Here is a 25,745-nt window from a genome sequence, read left to right as displayed (position 1 = left end):
AAACTCAAAGCGCCCACATGTAAACAAGAAAGTAAATTAGGTTAGACAGCATTACTATGTACATCCAAAACATGTTTGGGTGCAACACCCGATGATACAGTACGATGATGTCTGGACTCATTCCCGCTCAGGGATACTGTGAATTGTGCACCTCACACCGTCAGGACTGAGGCCTACTCTCCGATGGTTGTGGGTTCTGAAGCAGAGGGTGGAGCTTCTACCCCTTGCACATATCCGTGTCGAGGATAAAGTTGCAGTATGCATCTGCCTTTGTTATCCAACAGTCCAAAGGTCCATCCCTAGGGATTAGCCAGCTTACACTGATTGGAGTTCCTACAGTTTCTGTGTTGGGATGTGTCAGAATCCATATATTACAACATCATTCTTCAAAACAACCTAATTCTACTTCTACCTCTAACTCTGTGGCATCCTTCCCTTCCTCCTGCTCTCCAAATCACATAGCTAACTTACTTTTGAAAGTACTGCTAAAACAATGATGCACGTTAGGCAGTCATTTCTGACAAAGTTGCAGTTTATTTACCAAAAACAAAACAAAACAAAGATGTTTTTACTTTAGAAATCTAAGTCAAGTATCGTCATAGTAGTGGTACTTCATTTAGAAGAATGGCTTCAATTTAGAGAGTTTAATGTGTATATTAATACAATTCAAAATTCAACACAGACTAAGTTATAATTTATATGGAGAAAGTCTCAGTTCTTGGAAGAAAGTGTGGTTTCATTACTATAAAATGTTATTAATTCAGTGTCTTCTTTCTTCATTTTGCTAATTATATCCACTTCGCTTTTATAAGCTTTACAAGACAGCTTGAGTAACTGTTCTAAGTCTCAACTTTACTTTAAAATGTAGTTCTTTTTTTGCCAGTTAAAATAATTTAAAGATGTGCACAATATGTTTGTGCTATTTAAGGCAGGTGCCAAGCACATTTTGAAAGGTAATAAACTTACCAACTAGAATGTTCTCCCAAAGGGGGAAAAATGGAAGAAAAGTAAAAAGCTCATGACGGTTTTTAAGACAGATGTTTAAATAGCACTCTTCTTTAGATGTTTAAAAATAAGTTGGCAGCTGCACCGCCTGTGGTCTTAACATAACTGTCTACAAAGGACAAGCAACAGATACAGAATTAATTATATACCTTTAATATGTTTTACAAGTCTCTTTAAGTTGGCGCCTACTGGCACTGAAAAGAACTCTGGTTTCGGTGTAAAAGATTTAGCACACACCGCGACACTAAGTAATGACACCGTTTCTCTAGGCCATGCAGAAAAGAACTCAGTTTGCACACATCATCGACCTTAGTGGTTCTAGTCAACCCAACTGTTCCCATTTTTTCATCACTGGCATTCTTTGGCAAAAGATTCAAAATAGCCATGGGTCAGGACACAACTGTTCACTCATGGTCTTCCTTGTAGCAAAATGATTATGTTTTGTAAAGGGAATCGACACCGGACCCACTTTAGATCAAATAATTGTAAGAAAGTGAAATAGTATGGCTTCTTGATCTAATCCACCCCTAGAGCTTTGAGTTGCCGTTCAATCTCTTCATCGGAGATTGTAGCCTTTGAAGTGGAGGCAGATGGTAAGCTTCTGGCAGCTGATGGAGCTTTGGCCATCTATATCCCAAACAAAATGAGAGAAAGAAAAGTTAGCAAGCATCTGAATGAGGGCAGAGAACGCACTTTCTGCTGACACACATCAAAACCACGCAGGTAGCATTAATTGGCCAAGCAAAGCAACTAACCACAGTGGCAACAGCCGTTCTCATTATGAAAAGCAGCTGTTCTCACCTTTCCAGAGATTTCGATTCCAATTTCGTCAAGAACTTGATTCACAATGTCCTGGCTTTCTTCTTCATCATCAGAACCGTCAAAGATGTCATCAAGGGTGTCATTGACTAGGAGGGAAAAGAGAGGGGAACCAAGCGATGATTTTCAAATGTGTTACAAGGTTAATTTACATTTGTGAGCTATAACCAATATATACATATTTTTGATAATGAAAAAGCAAATTTAGTGGGACCAACAAACTATAGAACTTTGTTAACCCATATGCTGATAAATACCTTTCTGAGCCAATACATTAGGAACAATGGCATATTAACACGCAATCCCGTGAATAAAAAAGGATAAAGTGGTTTATAAAACTAGATCTTGAATAAATAAAACCCATGTGACAGTTACAGCTCCAGGCTCCTAATTTTTTAAATATGATTCCACAAATGGTATCCACTGAGCTGTTAAACCTAACCAAGAAAAAATTTGTAAGAATCAAGGTGTTTGCTAATATTTGCATTATTTCTTATTTTAACATTCAAGATATATGTAGAATATTTTAATAAAAAGTATGGTTGAATATTCTATTAAATTTGTCCTAAGAATAATCAATTTTGCCCTGCAAGTTTATTAATGCTATCACAATCTTTCCTTCCTCTCCTACTCAAAATGTGCATTGAAAGAGTCTGAGTACAGGGCATCACGTTAAGTGATAGAGGGTATTTTTGGTTTTGGGAAAAGCTGGGATTGCATATTTATTTTGAATATGGGCACACATGTGTCTGCCATGCAGCACACACACAATGGAAGAACAGTTGATAAATGAAGACTTCTGCTTTATTCTCAAATGGAAAACAAAAAGCAATAGATTGTATATGGAATAAACATTCAATAACTTCAGCAAAAAGAGAGCACATCCCACCAGAAGCCACCTGTAAGACAGACCTGGAGGAAAGAACAAAGATCTGACCCAACACAAATACACACAGAAGCAACAGGGACAATACAAGGAAGAGGAATCTCTTCTGCTTGCTTGGTAATCAAAGGTGGGATTTTGAAAAGGACAAGAAAGGGGTGTGTGTATGTGAGGAAGTGACCTACGACAGGAATAACCCAAAATATTCAGAGAAAATGAAAGGGAAAATAAGACAGGTAACCTACTTTGATCTCCTTGTAATCAAACTGGCAAGTGGAATTCCGGCTACAGACTGAGCATCTGTTAGTGAGACAGTATCTACAGGGAGTTCTTAGCATATCCTAGCTTACTACTGCAATAGCTCACAACCTACATCATGGGCTTATGAGCTATGGCTCCCAGGGGATATCACATGAAGTAGTGGAGCATCTGGGGAATGACCACAGCACAAACATTTTCAACCTTAATGTGCGGTGGGATGTTCTGTATGTCAAATGTGTTTCTCTGATTGGTTAGTAAATAAAACATTGATTGGCCAGTAGCCAGGCAGGAAATATAGGTAGGACAAGCAGAGAGGAAAATTCTGAGAAGTAGAAGGCAGGGGGAGAGACTGCAGCCGCCGCCAGGACAAGGAAGATGTAAGGTACCAATAAGCCACGAGCCACGTGGCAAAGTGTAGATTAGTAGAAATGGGCTGAATATAAGAGTAAGAGCTAGACAATGACAGGCCTGAGCTAATGGCCAAACAGTTTAAATAATGTAAGTGTCTGTATGTTTATAAGTGGGCTAAGGGACTGCCTGGGCTTGGCGGGACCCAGAGAGAAAACTCCAGCTACATTAATGTTCCTTTCAACAGAAGATGGCAAGCAATGTTATGAGACGTCTCATGTAATATCTGAAATCACAGGTCTTAAATCCAGCACTGGAAGAAAAGTTAGACTTATCTGTGATCTCAGTGCACATTAGCTTTTGGTGGGCCTGATATTAATAACAAAGCTTGATGTTGATTATAATAGTGAAAATTTGGCTTGTTAAACAGTAAAAAGTAAATTTATAAAGGGCTAAAAAGCTTATGACAAACATGGAGTATCATAGAATATTATTTCCAAGCATATATTAAGACATAAATTAGATTCAAATTAAGATCTCCCTTCTTGTATTTAGTTCTAAGCAGCTTTGAGAGCAAGTCATTTTGCCTTTCTGTGGCTCCGAATTCATACTGGCCTATCACATCGTTCCTAAAAAAGTGCTTTATTTTTTGTATATGCTTTTCTTGTATTTGTTTTGTTTTGTTCTGGTTACTCTGTGGTAAGCAAGAACCCATTGCAAGAACCTGGTCAGGATGCTCCAGAAGTAAGCTTCTAGAGTATTACTTCAACAGCATGTAACCTGAATAGTAATGGCAGCAAGGTGAGAAACCAGGTCTGTGAGTGGTTCTCAACCTGTGGGTCTCAACCCCTTTGGGGGGGGTCAAAGGACCCTTCCAAGGGGTTGAAAGACCCTTTCACAGGGGCTACATATCAGATATTTACATTACAATTCATAACAGTAGCAAAATTAGAATTATGAAGTAGCAACAAAATTATTGTATGGATGGGGGTCAGCACACCATAAGGAACTGTGCTAAAGGGTGGCAGGATTAGGAAGGTTGAGAACCACTGGTCTAAATGAAGAAGTTCTACAGAAGAGGTGAAGAGGGACAGAATATGAACGAGCACTGCAGAAGCACAATCAGAAGACAGCAGACACATGACAAAGATATAAACACTTGCCAAAGCTTGAATGTGGCCAAGTTTGAGCAATGTGGCATGAGCTTGTGGTAGTAACCCACCTATATGATGTGACTTAAGGCCCACTTCACGAGATGGACCCATATTCCTGACTCTTGGGTGACTAAGGACCTGAGACAAAATAGCCCAGGGCATTAAGATAAACCCAAATACTAGTGTTACACTATATAAAGAAAAAAAAGTAGCAATACAATGACTCCTAGTGACCTTCTGCTATATAGGTAAGAGCCTTGCTCAGCCATCATCAAAGAACCTTCCTCCTGCAGCAGATGGAAACAAATAGAGACCCACAGCAAGACAGAATGTAGGGTAAGAGAACTTGGGGCACTCAGTGGTAAATGGGATGTCTCCATCAAATCCCTCCTCTCAGGGCTTAGGGATCCTTGCAGAAGAGGAGGGTTTGATGGTTGGTTTGTTTGTTTTTACAAAGGCATGAAATAGAAAGTCAACAACTCTGAACCATCAATGAAGACACTCGCAGTATAATCATCAGCAAGAAGAAAAGGAGACACTCTCATACAGAACAGGAGACTATTAGCTAGTGTGCTAATGCAGCAAGTTTAAAAGGTGTTGTTTGCTGCTACATTAGATGACTGAACTAAAATGCTAGCAAGTGAGTGGAGCTAAACTAGCAGAGACCCACCCAGATCCACCCAGAAAATGATAGCACGGTGCACAATGCTGACACACAAATGTTTCACTATTGACCAGAGTGTGCTGAAGGGCCACTCAGCCATTATTAGTAAAATAAACAGTGGGGTCATTTTGTTTGGGAAGAAGTTTAGGGTCTCATAAACAAATCTTAGTTTATAATCTCTGGAGATTTAAAGAATCAACAAAGTAAAACATACTCAGTTTCAAAGAAAACTTGTCAAATAAACTGAAAATTTGGAACAACCCTGTTGATGAAAACAAAGAGCTTAATAAAGATGTATTGATGATAACAGGTGATATACTAAAAGGATTTTTTTTTTTTTTTTGGTGCTGGGAAGCAAACCAGGGCCTTAAGCGTGTTAGGCAACCACTGTGTAACCGAGCCCCATCTTCAGCCCGACACTAACACTATTTTCCAGAGAGAGTGCATGTCTGTGTTATACTGTCATGACTCTGAAAATGAAGAAGGCGTTCACGGCTGCATGTGCTCTCACTTCCACAAAGCCAGGAAAGCACGGGGCAGAAATGTGCTGCAGCCTCAGTAACAATAGCTGGGTGGAGGCCACTTCCTCTTAGTCACCGTTTTGTTTTGTTTTTTTTCTTCACAGTATGTTTGCAATCTAAAACTTAATGATATTTTGTGACATAAAGCACAAGCAGGGTCTCCATGCCTCTCCTCTCACGGGGCAGGTCTCCAGAGTGACAACCACATTGAGACTGTGAAAACTACTATTTTATACTACCCAGAAAAATTAAAAACTGGTAAGGCCATTGGCTGATGAAATTATGGCCCAGTATTTTTTTTTTTTAACTGAAAACACATTTTTTTTCATACAATATAGTCTATTCACGGTTTCTCCTCCCTCATCCCTCCCAGACCCTTCCCACCTCCCTAGACCTCTCCAACTCCATTCTGTCTTTCTCTCCCTTTAGAAAACAAACAAGCCAATTAACAAGCAAACAAACAAACAAAAGTAAGTCAGAATGGAACAGAATTGGAAACTATTATATATAAGCAAGAGATGAGTAAGGTAAAAAAATGCCCAGACAAAGCAGTCTGAGACGAGACCCCTGCAAAATCAGCACTGAGCTCGTTCTGAGTTGGCCTTGCACTGCTGGGCTTGGGGGGGGGGGCTGCCTCTAAGTGCAGTTGGTCTAGGCAGAGACTTCACTGGAGAAAGGCAATTTTTCCTTTGCAGGTGGCTGTCAATGAGATACCTTCTTGGTTGGACAGGGGAGATCATGTCCACTTTCCTTTCCCATACTGGGACCTGCTGTGGATATCACTCTATATAAATAAAACACTGATGGCCACTGACCAGACAGGAAGTATAGGCGGGACAAGGAGAGAGGAGAATTGGGGAAACAGGAAGAAGGAGGGAGAGACACTGCAGCCACCGCCAGGACAAGCAACAAGTAAAGATGCCGGTAAGCCACCAGCCACATTTAAGATATAAGAACAGTTAGCAAGAAGTCTGCCACGGCCATACAGTTTATAAGTAATATAAGCGTCTGAGTGATTATTTTATACTTGGATTGTGGGACTGCGGGGCTTGGTGGAACCTGGAGAGAAGCTCTCCAGCAACAGGGACCCCACAGCTTGGGCCTGTGGAAGCCCATTGCATGCTGCCATGTCTCTGTGTGTTCGCAGGCAGAGCATATTTACACCCCCCCCCCCCAATTCAGTTAAAACACTGAAGGAATAGTGAGTCGTTACACGGATGTCACTTCTGGCTTCACTACCTGTGAGCATGGGACTGCTGGGACACAGACTTGGTTAACTAGGGGAGGAGAACACTACACGTTTCTTAAACTTACTCATTTCTTCAGTCATTTCCATTTTCATGTTCTCCTTCTGGAAATTCTGCATCGTTTGTAGTGTCTTCTGTGGATCCATCTTCTTGTTGACTGCTTGCATTGTCTTTAAGAAATGAAAAGAGTCACGGTAGCTACGTAATTAGTTAGGAAAGCCATCTATGGAGTAAGTCTTCAGGCAGCGACATCAAATACAGTCTTCTGACTGAGCCAGGGTGAAGTCAAATTCAAACACTTGTCTGTGGAAGCTAACACCTGAAATCCATTTAACAAGAGAGACTCCTCCTCCACTACAGCTCTGTCAGCACACTGACTTTATCTCCTGAAAGGTGTGCTCGCCCCTGGCACAGGACTGTCACCCTCAAAAGCGCTCCTCTCTGCTCTAAGCCCTTTGCATGCACTAATCTTAAGTCAAGTGACATTTGAAACACAAGAACTTCACGTGGTACTTCCTTGCCTCTGCCCCCCCCCCCCCCCCCCCCCCCCCCCCCCCCCCCCCCCCCCCCCCCCCCCGTTACAAATGGCGAGCGAGCAAAGGCACAGGTGGCTCACTAATTTGCATAAGGTCAAACAATTCTGTGAAATGTCACCTGAGTGTGAGCAAAGTTTTAGAGTCCTGCAGACACTCTGTCTCCCGTTAGCAGCCTCTTACAGAGGCGACAGGCTCTGTGCAGGTTAAGTCCTGGCTTAGCCATTTCATCTGAATTGCTTGAGTACTTGAACAAACACTTGCTGACCAAATATGTTCTGAAGACATTTAATTAGAAATTCCAATTCAGATACCCATACGTGGCAAAAGCACATTAGGTATCACTTCTGAGGCTGTCATTTACAGAAAACTACAAGGTAGTTGTTCCCCTCAACACTGGTGCAAAGTTCCCAGTCTAGCTATGTGATCGTCATATGACCAAATTACTGAGACTTTTAGTTCTGGCCACTGTAATACTACAGAGGAGATCAAAACTACTGCTCTTGTGTATTTTCCATCAGTGACAGGAAAGATCAGAGTCCTTGAAACCAAAAGTTAAAGCACTGATCACATACACACACACACACACACACACACACACACACACACACACACACACACACGCAGAGTGTATGAATGTATATATATAAACACACACATATAATTAAATGTAAGTTCCTGAAATGCAGAAGTTTCCATTTACAGTATTCATATGTGTGGTTCTGAACATTTACAAAAGTGAATCAAGAAGAAATTATTACTCAAAAAGTAGTCAGAAATTATAATAAAAAAGAAACCCCCAAATTTTTTGACAAGAACTTTGATGCTTCAAGTAATCTTTGGAAAATGTGAATGTCCTTACTTTTTTTTCCCCCTTTTGGTTTTTTGAGACAGGATTTCTCTGGGTAGTTTTGGTGCCTGTCCTGATCTCGCTCTGTAGACCAGGCTGGCCTCGAACTCACAGAGATCTGTCTGGCTCTGGCTCCCCAGTGCTGGGATTAAAGGTGTGTGCCACCACTGCCTGGCTGAATGTTCTTACTTTATAACATACTAATAACTAAGCTAGAATCAATTACTTGGATAATCTAGTATTATAACTCATTATACTAATAACTAAGATTTTTGTATCAAAGATGTACAAGAAACTGCTTTGAAATCTAATTTGAATATCAATACTTATATATCCCCGATAAAAAGACACCAAAGCTCCCAGTTACCTTTGCAGTGGTAGACATGGCACCGGCCATCTTCATTTGGGAATTCATCACTTTTGTTTGTGTGGACATAGACGTGACTTTTGAGCTGACAGCGAAAGTTCTTGTCTTCTGTTTTCGTAGATGGACAAGCTGCTTAGCTAAAACCCTGCAAGCGTCTTTATTACCTATCTTGGCCATCTTCTTAATTTCTAATTCCTAAGAAGACAAAGAAGATGAGGGAATACAATCAAGGGGTAGTTCTCAGTGATTAGCTTGATGAACATATCTAGTAGGCATAAAGTCATGGAGAGGAAGCATGCTTAAGAGGCTACATCACATGTTCACACAGGAAGAACTGTGACCCTCATTTGTGACCATAGAGCAAGTTTATGAAACAGTACATGCACAGCCCAGGAGAAAATACCAAGTGAACATCCAAAAATAGGTAAGAAAAATAGTATGACAAAGAAAATACTGAGATAGTGAAGTTAATAATACAGATAACTGCACTGAAAAAAAAACTCCACCTTATATACCACTGAAAAAGCAACTTCTGGAATGTATAATAGCAAATCCAACTATATGCTATCTCAAGAAACCAATCTTAAATGTAAGCACAAAGGCGTCTTAAAAAGAAAATATATATCTACCAAAGTCTGCAAATCTGGAGTGGCTATACTAATATCAGATCAAATAAATTTAAGAACAAGAGATATTGCCAGAAGTAGAAAAAATATCATCTCATAATGATAAAGGGACCAAAACATAAAACTCTCAGGTCAGTCCTAAGTGTGTACACATGTGTTAACTGTGTTTCACAATATGTTGATTACAACTGACCAGACTGAAAGGAGAAATAGTCAAATATAAAATGCACCCGAGTCAGAGATAATCAACCCTTCCCTTAAACAGAAAATGCTACAATCATTTCAACTACAGTTGTTTTCTCTTAACCGTAGCCATGTGTCAAGATCCCAGTGAGGCCCGAAACTGCAGACAGAGCCAAACCATTACTGTACTATGATGTACACACACACACACACACACACACACACACACATATATATATATATACATGTATATATCATAGTCTGCAGTTTCTATGTATATGTGTATGTGTGTATGATATCTTCTGCCTTCCCTTTAAGGAAAATAATGTACATTCTTTCCTCTGCTATATGTGAACTCTCAGCATCATCACTCTTAACAGTTTGGAACTGTTTTAAAGTAACATAAGGATTACTTGGTTGCAAGCACCACAGCAACTGATCTGATAACTAGTGATCAGTGGGTGGGCAGTGTATACAGTGCGGACAAAGAAAGAGTAGATTCAGTTCTTGGGTGGGACAGAGGTGGGTGGTATGAGATAGCATCAAAAAACTCAACAGTGAGCAACTTGTAGGTAACTAGGGGACATAAAGTAGAGGCAGGAGCAATCTGGGAGGAGTCAGGGGGACGAATACAATCAAACCACATTGGATGAAATTTTCAAAGATTTCATAAATGTATATTATAAAAAAGGTTCCAAGATAGGAAATGAAGACATAAAGCCTTCCTTATTCATGATGCTATGATCCACTGATATAGGACTCTCATGCATGTATAAAAGGCTACAAGAATAAACAATCTGAGGAGGCTTGTAGGATCCAAGATACACATAAAAAACTTGGTACACCTCTAAGTATACCAGTCAAGAGGGAAATATAAAAACTCATGGACAGTAAGACTTACTGTTACAATGTTAATTCTTCCCAATAATTTACACATATAATGTAATACCAATCAAAATCTAGTCATTTCTGTAGAAGTGGCAGGTTTGTTCTAAAGTGCCCCAGAAACATGAAACACCTGAAATACCCTAAAGGATTCTGAGAAAAAGGAAGCCTCGAGGTGAATGGTGAAGTTTTTTCTAACTTTAAGTCTACTATGAAATGACAGTAAGGACAGCAGTACGGCCCTGGGCTTGAGAAAAGTCCTATCAGTGCAGGACAGAGTCCAGGAAGAGCCACCCTTGGAGTCTGGCTCACTACCAGTAAGGCAAGGCAAGGTGCTACCCAGGTTACACATCTCCATGTACGCGAAGTGCACCCCTCTAGCTAGCACCAGAGAAACCAGGCTCTCAGCACCGATCTCAAGAAAAAAATGTAATGGCTATATTTTAAGTGTTCTAGAAGAAAACATAAGAGAATTTACTATTGCTTTTTTCTTATACATTAAAAGTTAATAGCCACAGGAGAAAATTGTAATTGTCTTCATCTTAATAACTAACTTTTGTGTATCAATAAGTTGTACATCAGAAGTTTTGGGGAACAATGCCTGTGTTCATTGCTTTCTCTTTCAGGGAATATACTTAAAGTATCAATGGTATACTCTAAATATGTACAACTTATTGCATGTATCTTACAGCTCAGTAAAGCTGCTTTAAGATCAGGGGCAACATGCATGTAAATATATAGCATAAAGAAAATTTTAAGATGAGCCATATCCATCTAATTAAAAATAAGCTGTCATGGAACAATCATCTTTAAAAGACCATGTAAGACACCTAGGTATTATTATTTATTACATGTTTTCTGTGACTATTTTTATTTTTAATGTCATCAAGGAGGTAGATCCATTTTAAGAAATACTTACTCCTAGACATTCATAATCTTCATGAAATGGAACAATTTGATTCTATATCAACAGAAAACAGAATTCTGATAAAAGCCAACAAATGACACAATAACAAAAGCAGAACACTCAGCAAGGGATGAAGTGTGGCTGATTTCCCACAGGTGAATCCTTACCTCTTGTTCACTGCCTGTTCTGAGTTAGGTAATTAATTATTCAACACTAATTCCCCAGTGTGTTTTAGAGTTTTCCTGAGCTTCAGTGTTCTACTCACCAGCTGCTTTTCTTGTTTCTCCAAGGCTGCTCGATCTCTGATTATAGCCCTCTGCGTGCCCCGCAACTCTCGATTCTGTTCCTTTATCACATCTAGAACCACAAAAGAAACTTGAAGTTACAACTGTAAGAATGTCCTCAATACCACTTAAAATGCTGGACTAAGCGAATGTAACAAAAAAGGAAACTTTTACTAGATGCTAATTTCTTCTTTCAATTTAATATACTGCAAACTTATCAAATATTAAAATATCTATTATAACCATAGATTATATAAAGAATAGAAAAATCTGTTCAAATATGCAGTGCTTAAAAATTTATCTCAGAAAATTATTATACAATTTCATACTGCACATGTAACAACCTCCCCCAACACACACACACACACACACACACACGTAACCTTTATACCTCTCTACTCCGGCACTATATAGATTTCAGAAAAGAACACACATTATATTGAATCCTTTTTTGTATAGTTAAGTCTCATTGGTATGAAACAACAGATTTTTAACGAAGCCAATGCCGATTTTAACTACAACTTACAGAGTGAGAGACTTACAAAGACTTAGAGAGAATATTCTCAAGCTATACATATGACAGAGGATTGATATCCAGAATGCATATGGACATCACTAGCCAATAAACAAAATTCTTGACACTAGTTATCAGGGGGATACATATATAAGATGGAAGTGGACTGTGAGTGAGGATGACTATTAAGGAAAAGGGGAGGGGCCAGTGAGGGTGTGAAGAACTCACACACTGCTGGTAGAAATGTAAATCAGTACAGACATCATCAAAAACAGAATTGAAATTTCAAAAAAATTAAAACTTTAGCTACCAAATGATTTAACAGGTCATTTCCAGTTATATAGCCAAAGTAAATGAAATGAGTGTAAGACAGACATCTGCACTCACATTTTTAATGCAACACTATTCACAATAGTCAAGAAATGGAAGTAACCTAAGTATCTATTACCTGATGATGTAGAAGGAAAATGTGGTATGCATTCCTAATGGAATATTATTTACATGAATAAAATTCTGTCATTTGTGACAACCTGGATGGAGCTGGAGTCCTTTGGAACTGATGATCATTAGGTAAAATAAGATGGGTAAAGAAAGAAAAGTAGCACCTGATTGCACTAATACGCAAAATCTAAAAAATGCTTCCACAGATCTGAGACTAGTACGGAGGTTTCCAAAGGCTGGGGACTGAAGGAAGGCAGGAAGAGGTGGAGACTGCATTCTATTGTGATTTGAGTGGAAAAGTCCCCAAAGGCTCATGTGTTTGAAGAGTTGTCTCCAGCTAGTGGCACTATTTTAGGAGGTTTGGAATCTTTAAGAAACAGGTCTTGCCGGGTGGTGGCGGTGGTGGCGCACGCCTTTAATCCCAGTACTCGGGAGGCAGAGGCAGGTGGATCTCTATGAGTTCCAGGCCAGCCTGGTCTACAGAGCAAGTTCCAGGACAGGCACCAAAACTACACACAGAAACCCTGTCTCGAAGAAAAAAAAAAAAAAAAAAAAATGGGTCTGACTAGAGCAGTGGTTCTCAACCCATGAGTTGTAACCCCTTTGGGGGTTGCACAGAAATCCTGCCTATCAGATACTTACATTAAAATTCATAACAGTAGCAATATTACAGTTATGATGTAGCAATGAAATAATTTTATGGTTGGGGTCATCACAACATGAGGAACTGTATTAAAGGGTCTCAGTGTTAGGAAGGTTGAGACGCCCTGGGCTAGAGGAAGAATGCTTAGGGGTCTATTAGGTTATGGCGCAGCATGCTTCTGGTATGAGCTCAGTACTTCCTAACTACCAAAGGGATGTGACCAGCCACTGCACACCCCTGCTGTTCCAGTGCCAAGGAACTCCTTCTGCATCCCTTTCCTGCCACACAAACAAAGAGCCAAAATGTTCCCTTTCTAAGCGGCTCCTCCCAGGTATTTGATGCTTTCACGATACAGTTCTAAGTCAAATTGGATGTGAGCAATAGTTTCGGTGTGCCACTATCCCGCAGAGAGCCATGGGGGAGTGCCCATTTGAAAACGCTAAAGGAAAGAAGTAGGACGGGTTTTACCATCTGAGTAGACAGACACATTTAACCAAGCTTAAACATTACACAATGTATGTATGTATGGAAATGACATCTCATTTACGATGAATCAACAAGAATTTTAACAGGAAATCAGTAAGTTTATCTACTGATAGCTACAGTGTGAGGGATGGACGCCAACCCCCTCCCTAGAACTCAGCGGTGGAGGATTCTATCAACTGGACTATCAAGGCTTATCAGGGAAAAAAGCAAGCCAACGTTTTCCAACTGGGGACCACACTGTTGTGCTCCCAGGATGGTAGAGTACCCAGAGCAGCTGTAGAAACGCTATGCCCTGTCTTCCACCTAAGAGTCTCTTCACGTCCCTCCTCCCATGTGATATTCTTCCCAATAAAATGATCATAGGAAACAAGGAAGACACTTCCCTGAGCTCTGAGAGCGGTCCCAGGAAACTATCAGCATGAAGAGCAAGCTGTAGACTATGTGGTCAGAAAGAGTCAGGGCCTGGGCACATGACTCCATCTACAGCCGAGCCGTCTCTGAAGGAGTCCTTATATCACATGTGTGTTCTAAGGCTGTTTAATTAGTGTCCACACTAAAATGTTGAGACAGACACTCACTTGCTGTCTAAGAATCAGAGTCCAGGCTAGATAAGGACATCTTCGATTAAAAAAAATATTATAATGAAACCCAACAGTTTAATGAAAGATAATTCAATTTTACTTTAATTTTATGTAACTATGCATACATTAACTGACACTGTATATCATAAAAGGAAAAAATAAAGAAAATTAACTACTGCATATTCCACAGCCTTATAGTTGTTAATAGACCTATTAATATTTAAACAGTGCTAAGCTATAAACTCAGAGCATCTAATGTTACATACTAAAACATAATCATAACACTTTAAAACATATTATGGTAAGTAGGAAAAGACAGTAAAATGTCTTTTCATATGAGGCAACAGCAGCAGTCTATAAAACAAACAAATTACTCCGCCATTTTCTTATGTACTCCATATGTGAAACACACATTTAATGGTTCGGTCTTCTGGATAATTCAGAAGGAATAACATAAAAAGGTTGAGATATTTTTAATGTTTTAAAGGTCAACTTTATTTTTCACTTGATTTACTTCTTAGATTGGATTTCATTCTAAGACACAGTTCTTTAAGAGTAAAAGATACATACAGTAAGAAAAAAAATCCTGAGATGTCTAAGCTTAATTTCAGGGGTGGAAGATGAAAGAGGGAAAGATGGGGTAGATTAAGTATCAGCAGTAACGAAAACTGCTTCATATATGTGAATGTGTTAAAATTGTGTGTGTGTGTGTGTGTGTGTGTGTGTGCGTGTGCGTGCGCGCATGTGGAGGCAAAGTCAGCCTCACTGGTTCTTTCTGAGGCACCATCCACCTTGTCATCTGAGCAGGGTTTCTCCCTCACCTGGGGATCCCTAAAAGAGCTTCCCAGGTAGGCAGGCTGGCCAGTGAACCCCGGGAATCTCTCTGCCTGGTCTCCTCCTCTCCAGCACTGCCATTACAAGCGCTGCCACAGGGTCTGGCTTTTAGGTGGGTTCTCGATCGAATTTCCTTTCTTCACACACTTTACTCCACAGTCCTATGTGTTAAAACATGAAGTTCCATCATTAAGCTCTAGGCAGCATGTGTCCTGCTTGTGGCCCCAACCACTTCAAAGGTAACAATTACTTATTACAGGATGTGCTATACCTGAACTTTGCCCAACTCAACACCACCCAATGCAGGGCTCATGTAAACAGTCATGCTTTCCTTCCTTAGATGTTTCAGTTCAAAATACAGCAGCTCTAGGCCTGTGGACAGTGTCCAACTGCTCTCCAGCTTTGCAACAGGAAGTTGCAGAATCCTGTCTCAGGATGTGGTCCTTTCTGTCTAGCTCAGTAGCCCTTTTATTTCAGAGATTCCTCAGGCTCAAGAGTTTTGGTTTCAGCACATATAGTGGTATGTTTATGTCTGTATTGCCACAATGCCATGTCAATATATTATATCTAACAGTGATCTTATGATACTCAAAACTTGTGATATATAAAGGAAAATGTCATCAAGCATATTTAACTTACTACTTTAAGATATAAGATCTATTGTTATTGGGAAGGATGACTGATAGAATTAAAATCTAAACAATGACTGATATCTTTGCACAGTGAAGACATGGATCATTGAAATAACGAGCATCCTGAATGTGGGGCTCCAAACAGTAGTTGCTCTTGGAAGCAATATCTGTATGGTTATATGCCCTCCCCTTGCCCTTGGCTTCCCTCTGCCTCTTGCAAAAACTGCACCCCTAATCTTTCCTGCATTCTCATTTCTAAAGAAAAAAATGGTTATCAGATATGAAATTATCATTCCTCAGAGTTCAGTAGACCCCAACACATGCAATAGCCTTCAGATAAAATGGGACTGTAACCCTTCCTTATGTTCTAATGCTATGTATCAGTTAATTTTAACCACAAGAAAAGCTGTATGTCTATTTAAACAAAATACCAGAGGTCACAGTTGCTTATACTATTCCCACTACAGATTCAAAAAGTCAAAGAGGGGACCCATACTCTGGTTGAAGACAAGCTCACTCAGTATGCTGCTGATGGTCTTCTCCCTCTAAGGCCCCTTTTAAATACTTCCATTCCCCAAGACTGAATTTGGTAACTATTAGCCTCGCCTTCTACCTTCTCAGGGGATCCCTTGCTGACTCTCTCCTTCTAGTACTGTCTTTTGAATGGCAAGCATCCAGATGTAGTCCAGTAGAACGTTTCTATTTTTAACCTGTGCCATGACAATGGCAGAATCAAGTGCAGGCCCCTGCTGACATGGAAGAGACACAGTGCTTCCTTCCCATGCATCCCTTGCTTCTTTCTTTAGGCAACAGGCTGCGTCCTGGAGTTCTTAAGAACCACCCCTTCAGCCACCTTAGAAGGCTGTTGTGATGTACTTCACAATGGGTGGCACTTGCAAACTGCAAAAATGTGTCCGAAGTGTGTAAGTGATACAGTATGCTGCTCCCTGTTACTATTCATTCATTCAGAGCCAGAAAGGGTTGAATGTCACCTAACCCTCTGTCATCCAGGTCAGCTCCATGTTGGGTAGTAAATGCCAATCTCAACCTTGTTAGGATCTTTTCCTAATGAAATGCAAGTACCTAGACCTGGGTAGCAAGATCACAGCCAGATATAATCAGAAAAGGTCTTTTTGACTTTTTAGGATCTAAATCAGTTGAGTTTATACGTTTAGAAAAGTAAGTCCAAAAAATATAAATTTAAAACAAAAGGGTTGCCAGGAGGTGATAGCACACTCCTTTAATCCCAGCACTGGGGAAGCAGACGCAGGGGATCTCTTTGAGTTCAAGGTCAGCCTGGTCTATAGAATGTGTTCCAGCATAGTCAAGGCTACATAGAGAATCCCTGTCTTGAAAAACTAAAAACTAAAAATAAATAAATAAAATAAAAAAGTAAAAAATAAGATAAAAAGGCCTCTCACTATACTTTTCTACTGAGATTTGAAGCCAAGTCCTAACTTGACTTACCGCTCACTTCCAGTACTCTGATCATTTGCATATAATTTGCACATTTGAATATAGAACCAAAAAGTGATAATAAACTATAAACAGAATCATACTAATTTGTGACTAATAGAGAATGAAGTACCCTTTGGGAGGGAAAGGGAAAGGTCTGTTTCAGGCCTAAGGGCAGCTCAGGATTACTGTCAAGAGACACCAGCATATCAAGCCTATCACATCAGCTGAGACTCTACCTGGTCCCTAGAGGCATGCCATCACACAGCATGCTGTGAGGTCCTCAAAGGCCATAGGGACTTCAATCTGAAAACAGAATTTTATACTTTTAAATGAATTCCTTTGGGAAAAATCATTTTATTTTAGCAATTTTACTGCTTATCAGTTATCCTAACTAACTATCACATGAGATGAGAGAAAAACCTAAACAATCTGCCCTGGAAAGCTGACTCATGCTTATTGATCTTGTAAAGGATGAGGCTTTCATTTCCAGCAGCACAACTGTCCCAGGGGTTCCAATGCCCTATTCTGAGCTCTATGGGCACCAAGCATGCACGTGGTACACATACATATATGCAGGTAAAACACTCACACATAAAGAAATACAATAAATCTTAAAAAAAAAAAAAAAACCATGAAACATCCCTCCATTCTGCTTTATTGGAAGACACTCTTTGAGACTTTTTCTGTAAACTGCAGCAGCTAGAATCAGGAGCAAGAGTGGACACCAGGGCAGTGGTACTAGTGCTGTCCAAACCCCAGTAATACCTGGGGATAGATGCCCTGAATGTGAGTTCAGCTAAACATTTGGTGGAATTAGACAAGAAATAGAGGGGAAATTGGTCCTGATTCTGCAGATATTCTGTCTTCTAGAGTCAGTGAGAGGAAGAAACCTTGAGAAAGTGGTATACACTCACAGGCAAAGAATACAAATGAAGGAAGCATTGGGGGTCAGTTCCTAGAAGGCTCTAAAAACCAGACTGACTCAGGCAGGAGAGAAAAGTGAGGAGGAATCAGAATTTCCCATGCAAGCAAATCAAATATTTCTCAGGCTTTAGCAATAGTGTAAAGCAACAGCTTGGGGGGGGGGCAGTGTCCACCTAATTACGTTCTAATACCCAGTACAGCAAAAGCAGGAATGACGTCAGGACAGGAGACCACCATGCCAACAGCTTTACTCCAGCCAGAGAGATAAACAACTCAGGCTCACAGGTTTGAAGAATGGTATGTGAGGAGAATGGGGATGGGTACGATCCAAGCACAATACAGGCATGCATAAAAATATCATAACAAAACCCTATTATTTATAAGATGAATTAACTCAATAAAAGAAATAGGTTGAAGTGAAACAGTAGGACTTGCATGGAAGGAAGAGGTAGACAAAATGAGAGAGACAAGCCCTATGGCAGCATAGGAGGCAAATTTTTATTCCATCTACCACAGGTATCAACCATCATCAAAGTCTTAAGAATCCATTCAAGCAAAGTTTTCAAATACCAGCTTCTTTAACTGCTCCGGAAAGCTTCTGGGATGGGCACGTGCCAGCAAACCTAGTCTAATTTGTGCTTGTCATAAAGTGGGGGTTGGGGGGAGATAAAAGGGAAGACATTTTCCTAGAGTGATCTCTTCTGAAAATGCAGAGAACTTCTGTTAAGAAGAGTAAGAAACATCAAAGGCTGGTACATGATGTTGGTCTAAAACCAGTTAAGAAAAAGTGTATGACAAGCATACTATGCCCTTGAATCCCACATTCAACTCGTTGTTTTTCTTTGCTATGTCAAGAATGTAGAGAAAATAGAGTGTAAAATGTGAGATCTACAATATTCAGGGTAATAATCACTAAGGGGACACTTAGCATTCTATGCAAGATCTGAATACTGTACATAGCACATTGCTGTTGCTGTCTTTTATCCTGGAAAGAAAGACATTTTTCTGAAAGGGATTCAGTTGCTAGAGGTGGTACTTTCCTTCTTAATGGTTCATAAATGTGGGACCACAACAGACTTCTTAGCAGACTTATTCCAACTTAGTCAAAACCCACCAGTTGTGGATAACCAGCACATATGAGTGATCCGAGAAAGCAGAAGCCAAGAAGCTCTGCTCCTTCTCTATTCAGCATTCTTCAAACTCACTGCAGGGCTCACAGCGAGTAGTAGCACTGATAGACACATCAGCAGGCTCAGGGTCTCAGGGTGAGAACATTTTAGGGTTGTGCTCTCTATACTATAAACTGCTAGAGAAATATTTTAATATGGCTGAAGACTGAAACCAATATGGAAGGCAGGAAACACTAGAATAAGCCCTCTTTGGTAGTACAAAAGAAGTTTAGTTCCAGTGAAGGATGGTAGGGATGCAGATGTCAAGATGTAGGAACAGAAGTGATGTATTTCTTCTGCAGTTTGCATGAGGGAAGGCTTCCTGAAGGACAAAACTGGAGGAAAGGAAAAGAGAATTCTCGGTTCATGGGAATCCTAAGTAAAAATATGCCAGGATGAAAAAGACCAATTTTCAGTATACAGATGAACAGAAGAACATTACTGAAGGATAATAAGACTGGGACATGGCAAAAATGAAAGCATGTCAGAACAAGGCAAGGTGGGTATTACTGAAAGAGCTTATTGGGTACCAGAGATTCATTGAAAAGTGTACTCTGAGGAGCAGCAGCCTTGAGTTGCCATAGAACAATCACACAATCAAGTTTGCAGATAAAGGATATAAAGAGCTGAGGAAATTAAAGCAGAAGGCTGCTGTGATGAAGCACAAGACAAGGAGGATCAGAATTAGATAGAACAGGGAGCTACAGACACACACAGGAACATGTCAAATATCCAAGGGGCAAAAGGGGAAGACCTGAAATTAGTGACTCAGTAATCATGTGAAGGAAGGAGGTGAAATCAGCATTACCCACACTGGAAGACTGGGCCCTGGAAGGAGAGAATTTTAAGACAGAGTTGTGTTCCTCTGGGTTCTCTGGTTTCTGTTGCTTTAGAAAACTATATGCAGACAGTCAGCAAATTAGTGGATATAATGGTTTTAAAGAAAAATAAAAAAATTTTTTAGATATAATGGCATGTAAATTTTAAGTAACGTGAAAAACAGATGGTGTAGTGAGAGATTATACAATGGTAGCCCAAGACAGACCTTAACATTTGAGGGATAGTTTTAAAAAAGAAAAGAAAAAAAGAAAAACTCAACCAAACACAAAACCCAAGGTAAAGGAAAGTTCAAAAAGTGTTTGGGAGCTGGAAAGCTGACTCTGCAGTGGAGGACCAAGTTCAGTTCCCAGCACCATGTTGCACAGTGCCTATAATTCCAGGTCCATAGGATCCAATGCCCTCTTCTGGTCTGTGCAGGTACCTGCAAATGTGAAATTTACACACATGGGCATGCGCAAACACACACACACACACACACACACACACACACACACACACACACGCACACGCGCACGCGCATGCGCACGCACACACATGCACACACACAGGCACAGATATAAATAAGTCTTTTTTTTTAAGTATTGGGTTCTAAAAGCCAAAAGAAAGCATTCTGAGGAAGAAATTATAAAGATCAAATTAAGCATAGGCCTCAGAGATAATCATTAAAAATGGCTCTTTATTGTGATCTGTGATGCCCTAAGCAAGAGTTGTGTCATGTCATGATACACAGGACACACTGCTGAGAACGGAAGAGGGAGGCACTCCTGAGGAGTCAGCTGAGAAGATGCAACACTTCTTCAAGAGGCCGACATGAAGGCCGGGAGATTCTTAGAAAATGTTAAGGTACAGGGACCTTCAAAAAAGTGGAGTCATTTCCAAGATGGAAACTAAGCTTTTATTACTACCTCAAAGAGAACAGTCCGGTATATAGGCAAAAGTGAAAAACATGTGGACAACTTCATAAAATTAACAAGGTCATCGTCTGCATGCCATGTGGTTAATCTCTAAGAAAAACCAGGCAGTGATTACATGTATAAGGGTGAGCTCCTACTTCCGCCACTGAGTACATCTTCGATCCTGAGCAGCTCCCTCAGGCCCTCTGCACCCAGTTTCCCCATCAAGACAAAGGTGGTGACAGCCGAGCTTCTACCACAGGCTTCATGAGAATCGAATAAGCACAGCACACACTCTCCTAGCACAGCACTCATTTCTAGGAAGATCGGAAACTGTCTTCACTGCAAATCTCATGTAAAAATGACAGTGTTGCAATAACTTCAGCAGTTACCTAGTTCAGCTGGGCATGGTGATGTATGCCTCTCATTCCCCCCACGGGGGAAGCTGAGACAGTGGGTCACCAGGGCAAGCTGGGCTACAATGTGAGACCTTATCTCAAGCCAGGAAAACAAAACAGAAGGGCACTGTGTTTCCCAGTTCCGGGATCAAACCCACTGCCTTGTTCACTCGCTCTATTGCTAGCTCCACCCCTACCCCCAGCACTTCAGTTGTTCAAAGGCAGGAATGGTTACCCAGTTATGATGAGTCCTAATGGAATGCTGGTCTAACAGGTTCATAATTCTCTCCAGTAAACAGGTTACTATTTGTCCACACAGAAGTAAAGACACTGATAATAAACAGATTATAAACAGTGTATGTTCATCTAATACAACTCAGAAAGTAGAAATCAAGTGCTCAATGGTAATTTCAAGTCGGAAGGAATCCTCTTCAGTGGCAGTGAGCTACACCTCTCATTAATTTCCGTAACCAAGTGTACACGGCAGAGACTTGTTCATCTTTGTGTCAAAATGAATTAAACATAACTCTGAATAGTAATGTGTTCTAATGTTGTCTCCCTTTTTAATTTACATGTGCAGTGGTCTTTAATGGTACAGTATATAATTCTTCTAGCCAATCCAGAGACGAAAAGATTCAATTATTCCACAGATCCACAACCAGCTACCTATTTCCCTTATATATCAGAATTTCATTACTGTGAGAACAGACACAAAGTCAGCATACAGTAAAAGATCGTATGATCGATAATGTTGCCCAGGGAACTGAGAGCAATGCACAGAAATACATTAAATTTCATTACATAGTGTCTCATAATGAGAGGAGTGCTGCACCTTTGATACAAAACAAGAGCCCTGTCCTTTAACAAGGAAAACAAACATCCGTAAAGCTCTAAAGTAAAATGATGAAAATGTAAACCCACAATTAAGGCATGAGTAAATGAACTGAATTAATATGCTAATTTAAGAAGATGTCAAGTCTGCAAATTGGTACACGGAGCAAATGTACACGGGATCCAAATTTACATTCAGAAATGTCACACACAGACTTTTAATTTAGTGGTGTTGTACCTAGCAAAGTCCTTAGGACTTTTCCCCTAAAAGTCTGTTTGGAAAAAAAAAAAAAAAGATTAACTGTTGTTTTTAAGACTAACTCAACTGCAGATCAATGTGCAGTCATATACCTTCCCTGCACACCTTCATTGTCTCTTCCCACCTCCTCTAAACTTCAAGTGTAAGTCACTAGGTAGTCAGAAATACCAGAAAGCACAACACTGAGTTTGCCTTTGAGGATATTTAACAGACATTAAGACTAGAATATTTGGAGCTTACTGCTAAAAATGACAAATTTGTGCTATCAAAGTGAGAAAGGAACCCACTTTTTCCTGTGCTTAGTAAATTCTCATTATCGCTATCTAAAATTATAGTGAATATGTATATAGTAAAGATTACTACTATATAAAACATGTATAGTAATAATTCAGGAGGGAGTAGAATACAATAACTAATGAGTATCACAGAACCGGTACCGAAGCACCGGAAAGAAAACAAAAGTGTCACGTTAAAGATTAAACAATATTCTCAGGAAATCACCCATCAAACCCATCCCATGTATTGTGTGATGTCACATGGCAAGTTAACAGCTATTCCAGACGCTGAAAATGTTGCTTCTCAATTAGTAAAAAGTCAAAACAATGACAAAAAAAAAAAAAATGGGTCACACAGAAGAAGCAAAACTGCATAATGCTGTTTGATGGAGATAAAATGACACCCCGTGCTGAAATGAACGGTCACGTAGTAGGGTAGAGATGGTGTCTTTGTTATCTCCCCCCCTCCACCCCCCAAATCTGGCACTGCAACAGTGAACACAAAGAAATGAAGGAGTTACCCCCAACTCAGGGCTGAGCTCTGGGTTTGTACCAATCACAGTCTAGCTACCACTGCTCCTTTTGTGGTTGGGTTAGAACCTTTACAAAGGCGTGATTATTTGCTTGAACCAACAACCACCTGGGCTCGACATGCAATCAAAACCCATTTTTAAACAACTTGGTGTGACTTTAACACCTGGGGCAGCCACGTATAACATACACACGACACCACTGCCTATGAATGTCTCTAAACTTGTACATTCCAGTGCATACACTTTTCCCCCTCTTCACAAGATGGCACTGAGCCACCTGAAACGATATAAGTATCTCTAAAAATGCGAACTTCTACGTAAACTACACATCTCCACTTTAGTTGGCAAAAGATAATCATAAAGGAGAAATCTGCACTATGGACACTAAACCCGGACCCTTCCCTGGTCGTATTTTTTCTACTGGAGTCTTCCTATCTGTAATGCTGAGGTCTATCTAAAGGTACAGGCAGCAGGGCCCCCAAGTTCATTTCCGAAGTGGATCCCGCTGCTACCCGCTGCCTGGTCCTCCACTAAGCACACGGGCTTCCCTTTCTGAAGTCAGGGAGTGGGACGTCTCCGCGGAAGGTAACAACACACCAGCGGGAGAAACCACCCAGAAATTCATCAAGTCGCCAAGTCGAACGACGCCCCAGCGCCGGTCCTGCTCTGCCTGCTCAGAATGCTCAGAATCCCTTCGAAAGGGGGAGGCGGAAAAAAAAGAAAAGGAAAGAAACCCAGGGTAGGGTGAGCGTGATCGGGAGGACGAACCGCCCAGGTGAGGCTGCGGAGGGAGCCGGAGTGACGCAGCCACGGTCACCTGTGGGGCCGCCGACCTGGGCCCACCCCGGGGCTGGCGGGGGACAGCACCGAGCCGGAACCGGAGCCCCCGATCCCCTCCCGGGGCGGTGGAGCCGGGCCTGGAACTCACCGTCCACCGTCTTCTTCTTGAAGAGGGACGCCATGGTCAGCGGCCGCGCCCGGGCGGCCCAGCTCGGCCCGGTTCGGTCCGGCCCGGTTCTGGGGAAAGGACAGTGAGGACGGAGCCTGGGAACGGCTCGCAGCGGCGGGGGGTGGCGGCGGCGGGGGCGAGCGGAGGCAGGGTCTCGGGACACGACCTGCGACGGCGGGCGTGGCTCCGCGAGGCTCCCGCGACCGCGTCCTGGGCGCTCAGGTGACCGGGAACTAAGACACTTTTTGGAGAAGTCACTTCTAGGCGGCGCCTGCGCATTCTGCGGGGACGCCTGCGCACTGCGCGTCTGAAGCCGCGGCGCTGCCCTCACTTCGCAGGCTGCCCGCTCTTCCCGAGTCTGGGTAGGCGAGCAGCCTCAGACGCAGGCTGGCCGGGCAGGTGTCTCCGTGCCCGCAGGGGTGCTCGGTTGGTTTCTGTGCTAACTAACCCTCAAGCACTTGTGAAACCTGCTCGGCTCTTCCCTCCTTGCTCCAGGTTGCTGAATTAGGGACCCCGGGAGACGTGTCGGGGACTGCCGTCCTGTGATTGCCTGACTGATGTCAGGAGGACTTCCCACGCCATGAGTGCAGGGCCCTGGAGGATGCTCTGTGAGTGCTCTGCTGAGCTTGCCCCTGACTGCTCCGACCGCCTGGAGACTTTTGCTTCCTGCCCCGCCTCCTGCGGGACCCAGCTGTACCTGCTGCCCGGTTCCGGGTGCCTCCACCAGCCCGTGTGTGTCCCTGGGGATCTGGGGTCTGGAGATTGTTTGGCCAGGAAAGGCGTGACGAACAAGTTTTTTTTAATGCCTTTTAATGCTCTTGGCCGGAAACGAGAGTGAAAGTCGACTTACTTTTCTATTTTTGCTCAAACGTTGCCAACTCTTTCTAGATGCCCTGTAAATGGCTTGGGAAAAACACGCAGTCACACACACACACACACACACACACACACACACACACACACACACAAATTGGCTATACAGTGAACCTAATAAATTGCTATACAGCTCTAGATTGATATTTGATACCAAAAGCCTCCATGCACAATTATTTGTATTCCTGAGTGTTTAAAATAAACACGGAAAATAGAATCTCGTACATGGAATATTTTTGTGTACAAAAATTTTTTTTCTTCATATCAACACCCTCAGAGAACACTGATAACCCTGATGTTGCTGCTACTCTTTAGCCAAGAGTTTTTTAAGAAAACTTTCTGGGGAAAAACAGAAGTAAGCAAGGTACATGTTCTTTTTTTCTTCCTGTACCCAGGGCTTGGCCTTTTCTCATGGAGACGCCATGGGTGTGTGGGTGTGTGTGGGGGGTTGTTACCCGGCTGCCCATAGTAATGGATGCCATAGAGCTGTGCGCGAATGCATGAGAGGCCATAAGCTGCTGTGTGGGTAGGAACCTCACTCCCCCTCTGCAATCACCCTTGTTTTATTACACTCCTAAGCGATCCCCCCCACTGACCCAATTGTAACAGTTGGGGAAATGCCAAGTACTTAGCAGCAACCATATGGAAGACCCTCCAAAAGTGCACAGCGGGAGC

At 41.5% G+C, this 25,745-nt stretch overlaps 1 protein-coding gene across 1 annotated transcript; it reads right to left on the bottom strand.

Moving 5' to 3' along the window:
* Positions 1-514: 514 nt before the first annotated feature.
* On the bottom strand, positions 515-24,476 carry Chmp2b (charged multivesicular body protein 2B). Its single transcript, XM_028892667.1, has 6 exons — positions 24,177-24,476; positions 11,519-11,610; positions 8,653-8,847; positions 6,970-7,072; positions 1,807-1,913; positions 515-1,632 (listed from the first exon to the last, which is right to left on the bottom strand). Exons 1-6 carry the CDS (start codon positions 24,208-24,210, stop codon positions 1,522-1,524), a joined length of 642 nt encoding a protein of 213 aa, XP_028748500.1. The 5' UTR covers positions 24,211-24,476; the 3' UTR covers positions 515-1,521.
* Between the last annotated feature and the right edge of the window lie 1,269 nt (positions 24,477-25,745).

This window comes from Peromyscus leucopus, chromosome 12 (assembly GCF_004664715.2).
Source record: "Peromyscus leucopus breed LL Stock chromosome 12, UCI_PerLeu_2.1, whole genome shotgun sequence".
In the NCBI taxonomy this organism is placed as follows: Eukaryota; Metazoa; Chordata; class Mammalia; order Rodentia; family Cricetidae; genus Peromyscus; species Peromyscus leucopus.
Note: the sequence above shows the minus strand (reverse complement) of the source record. Positions and strands in the feature narration are given on the sequence as shown.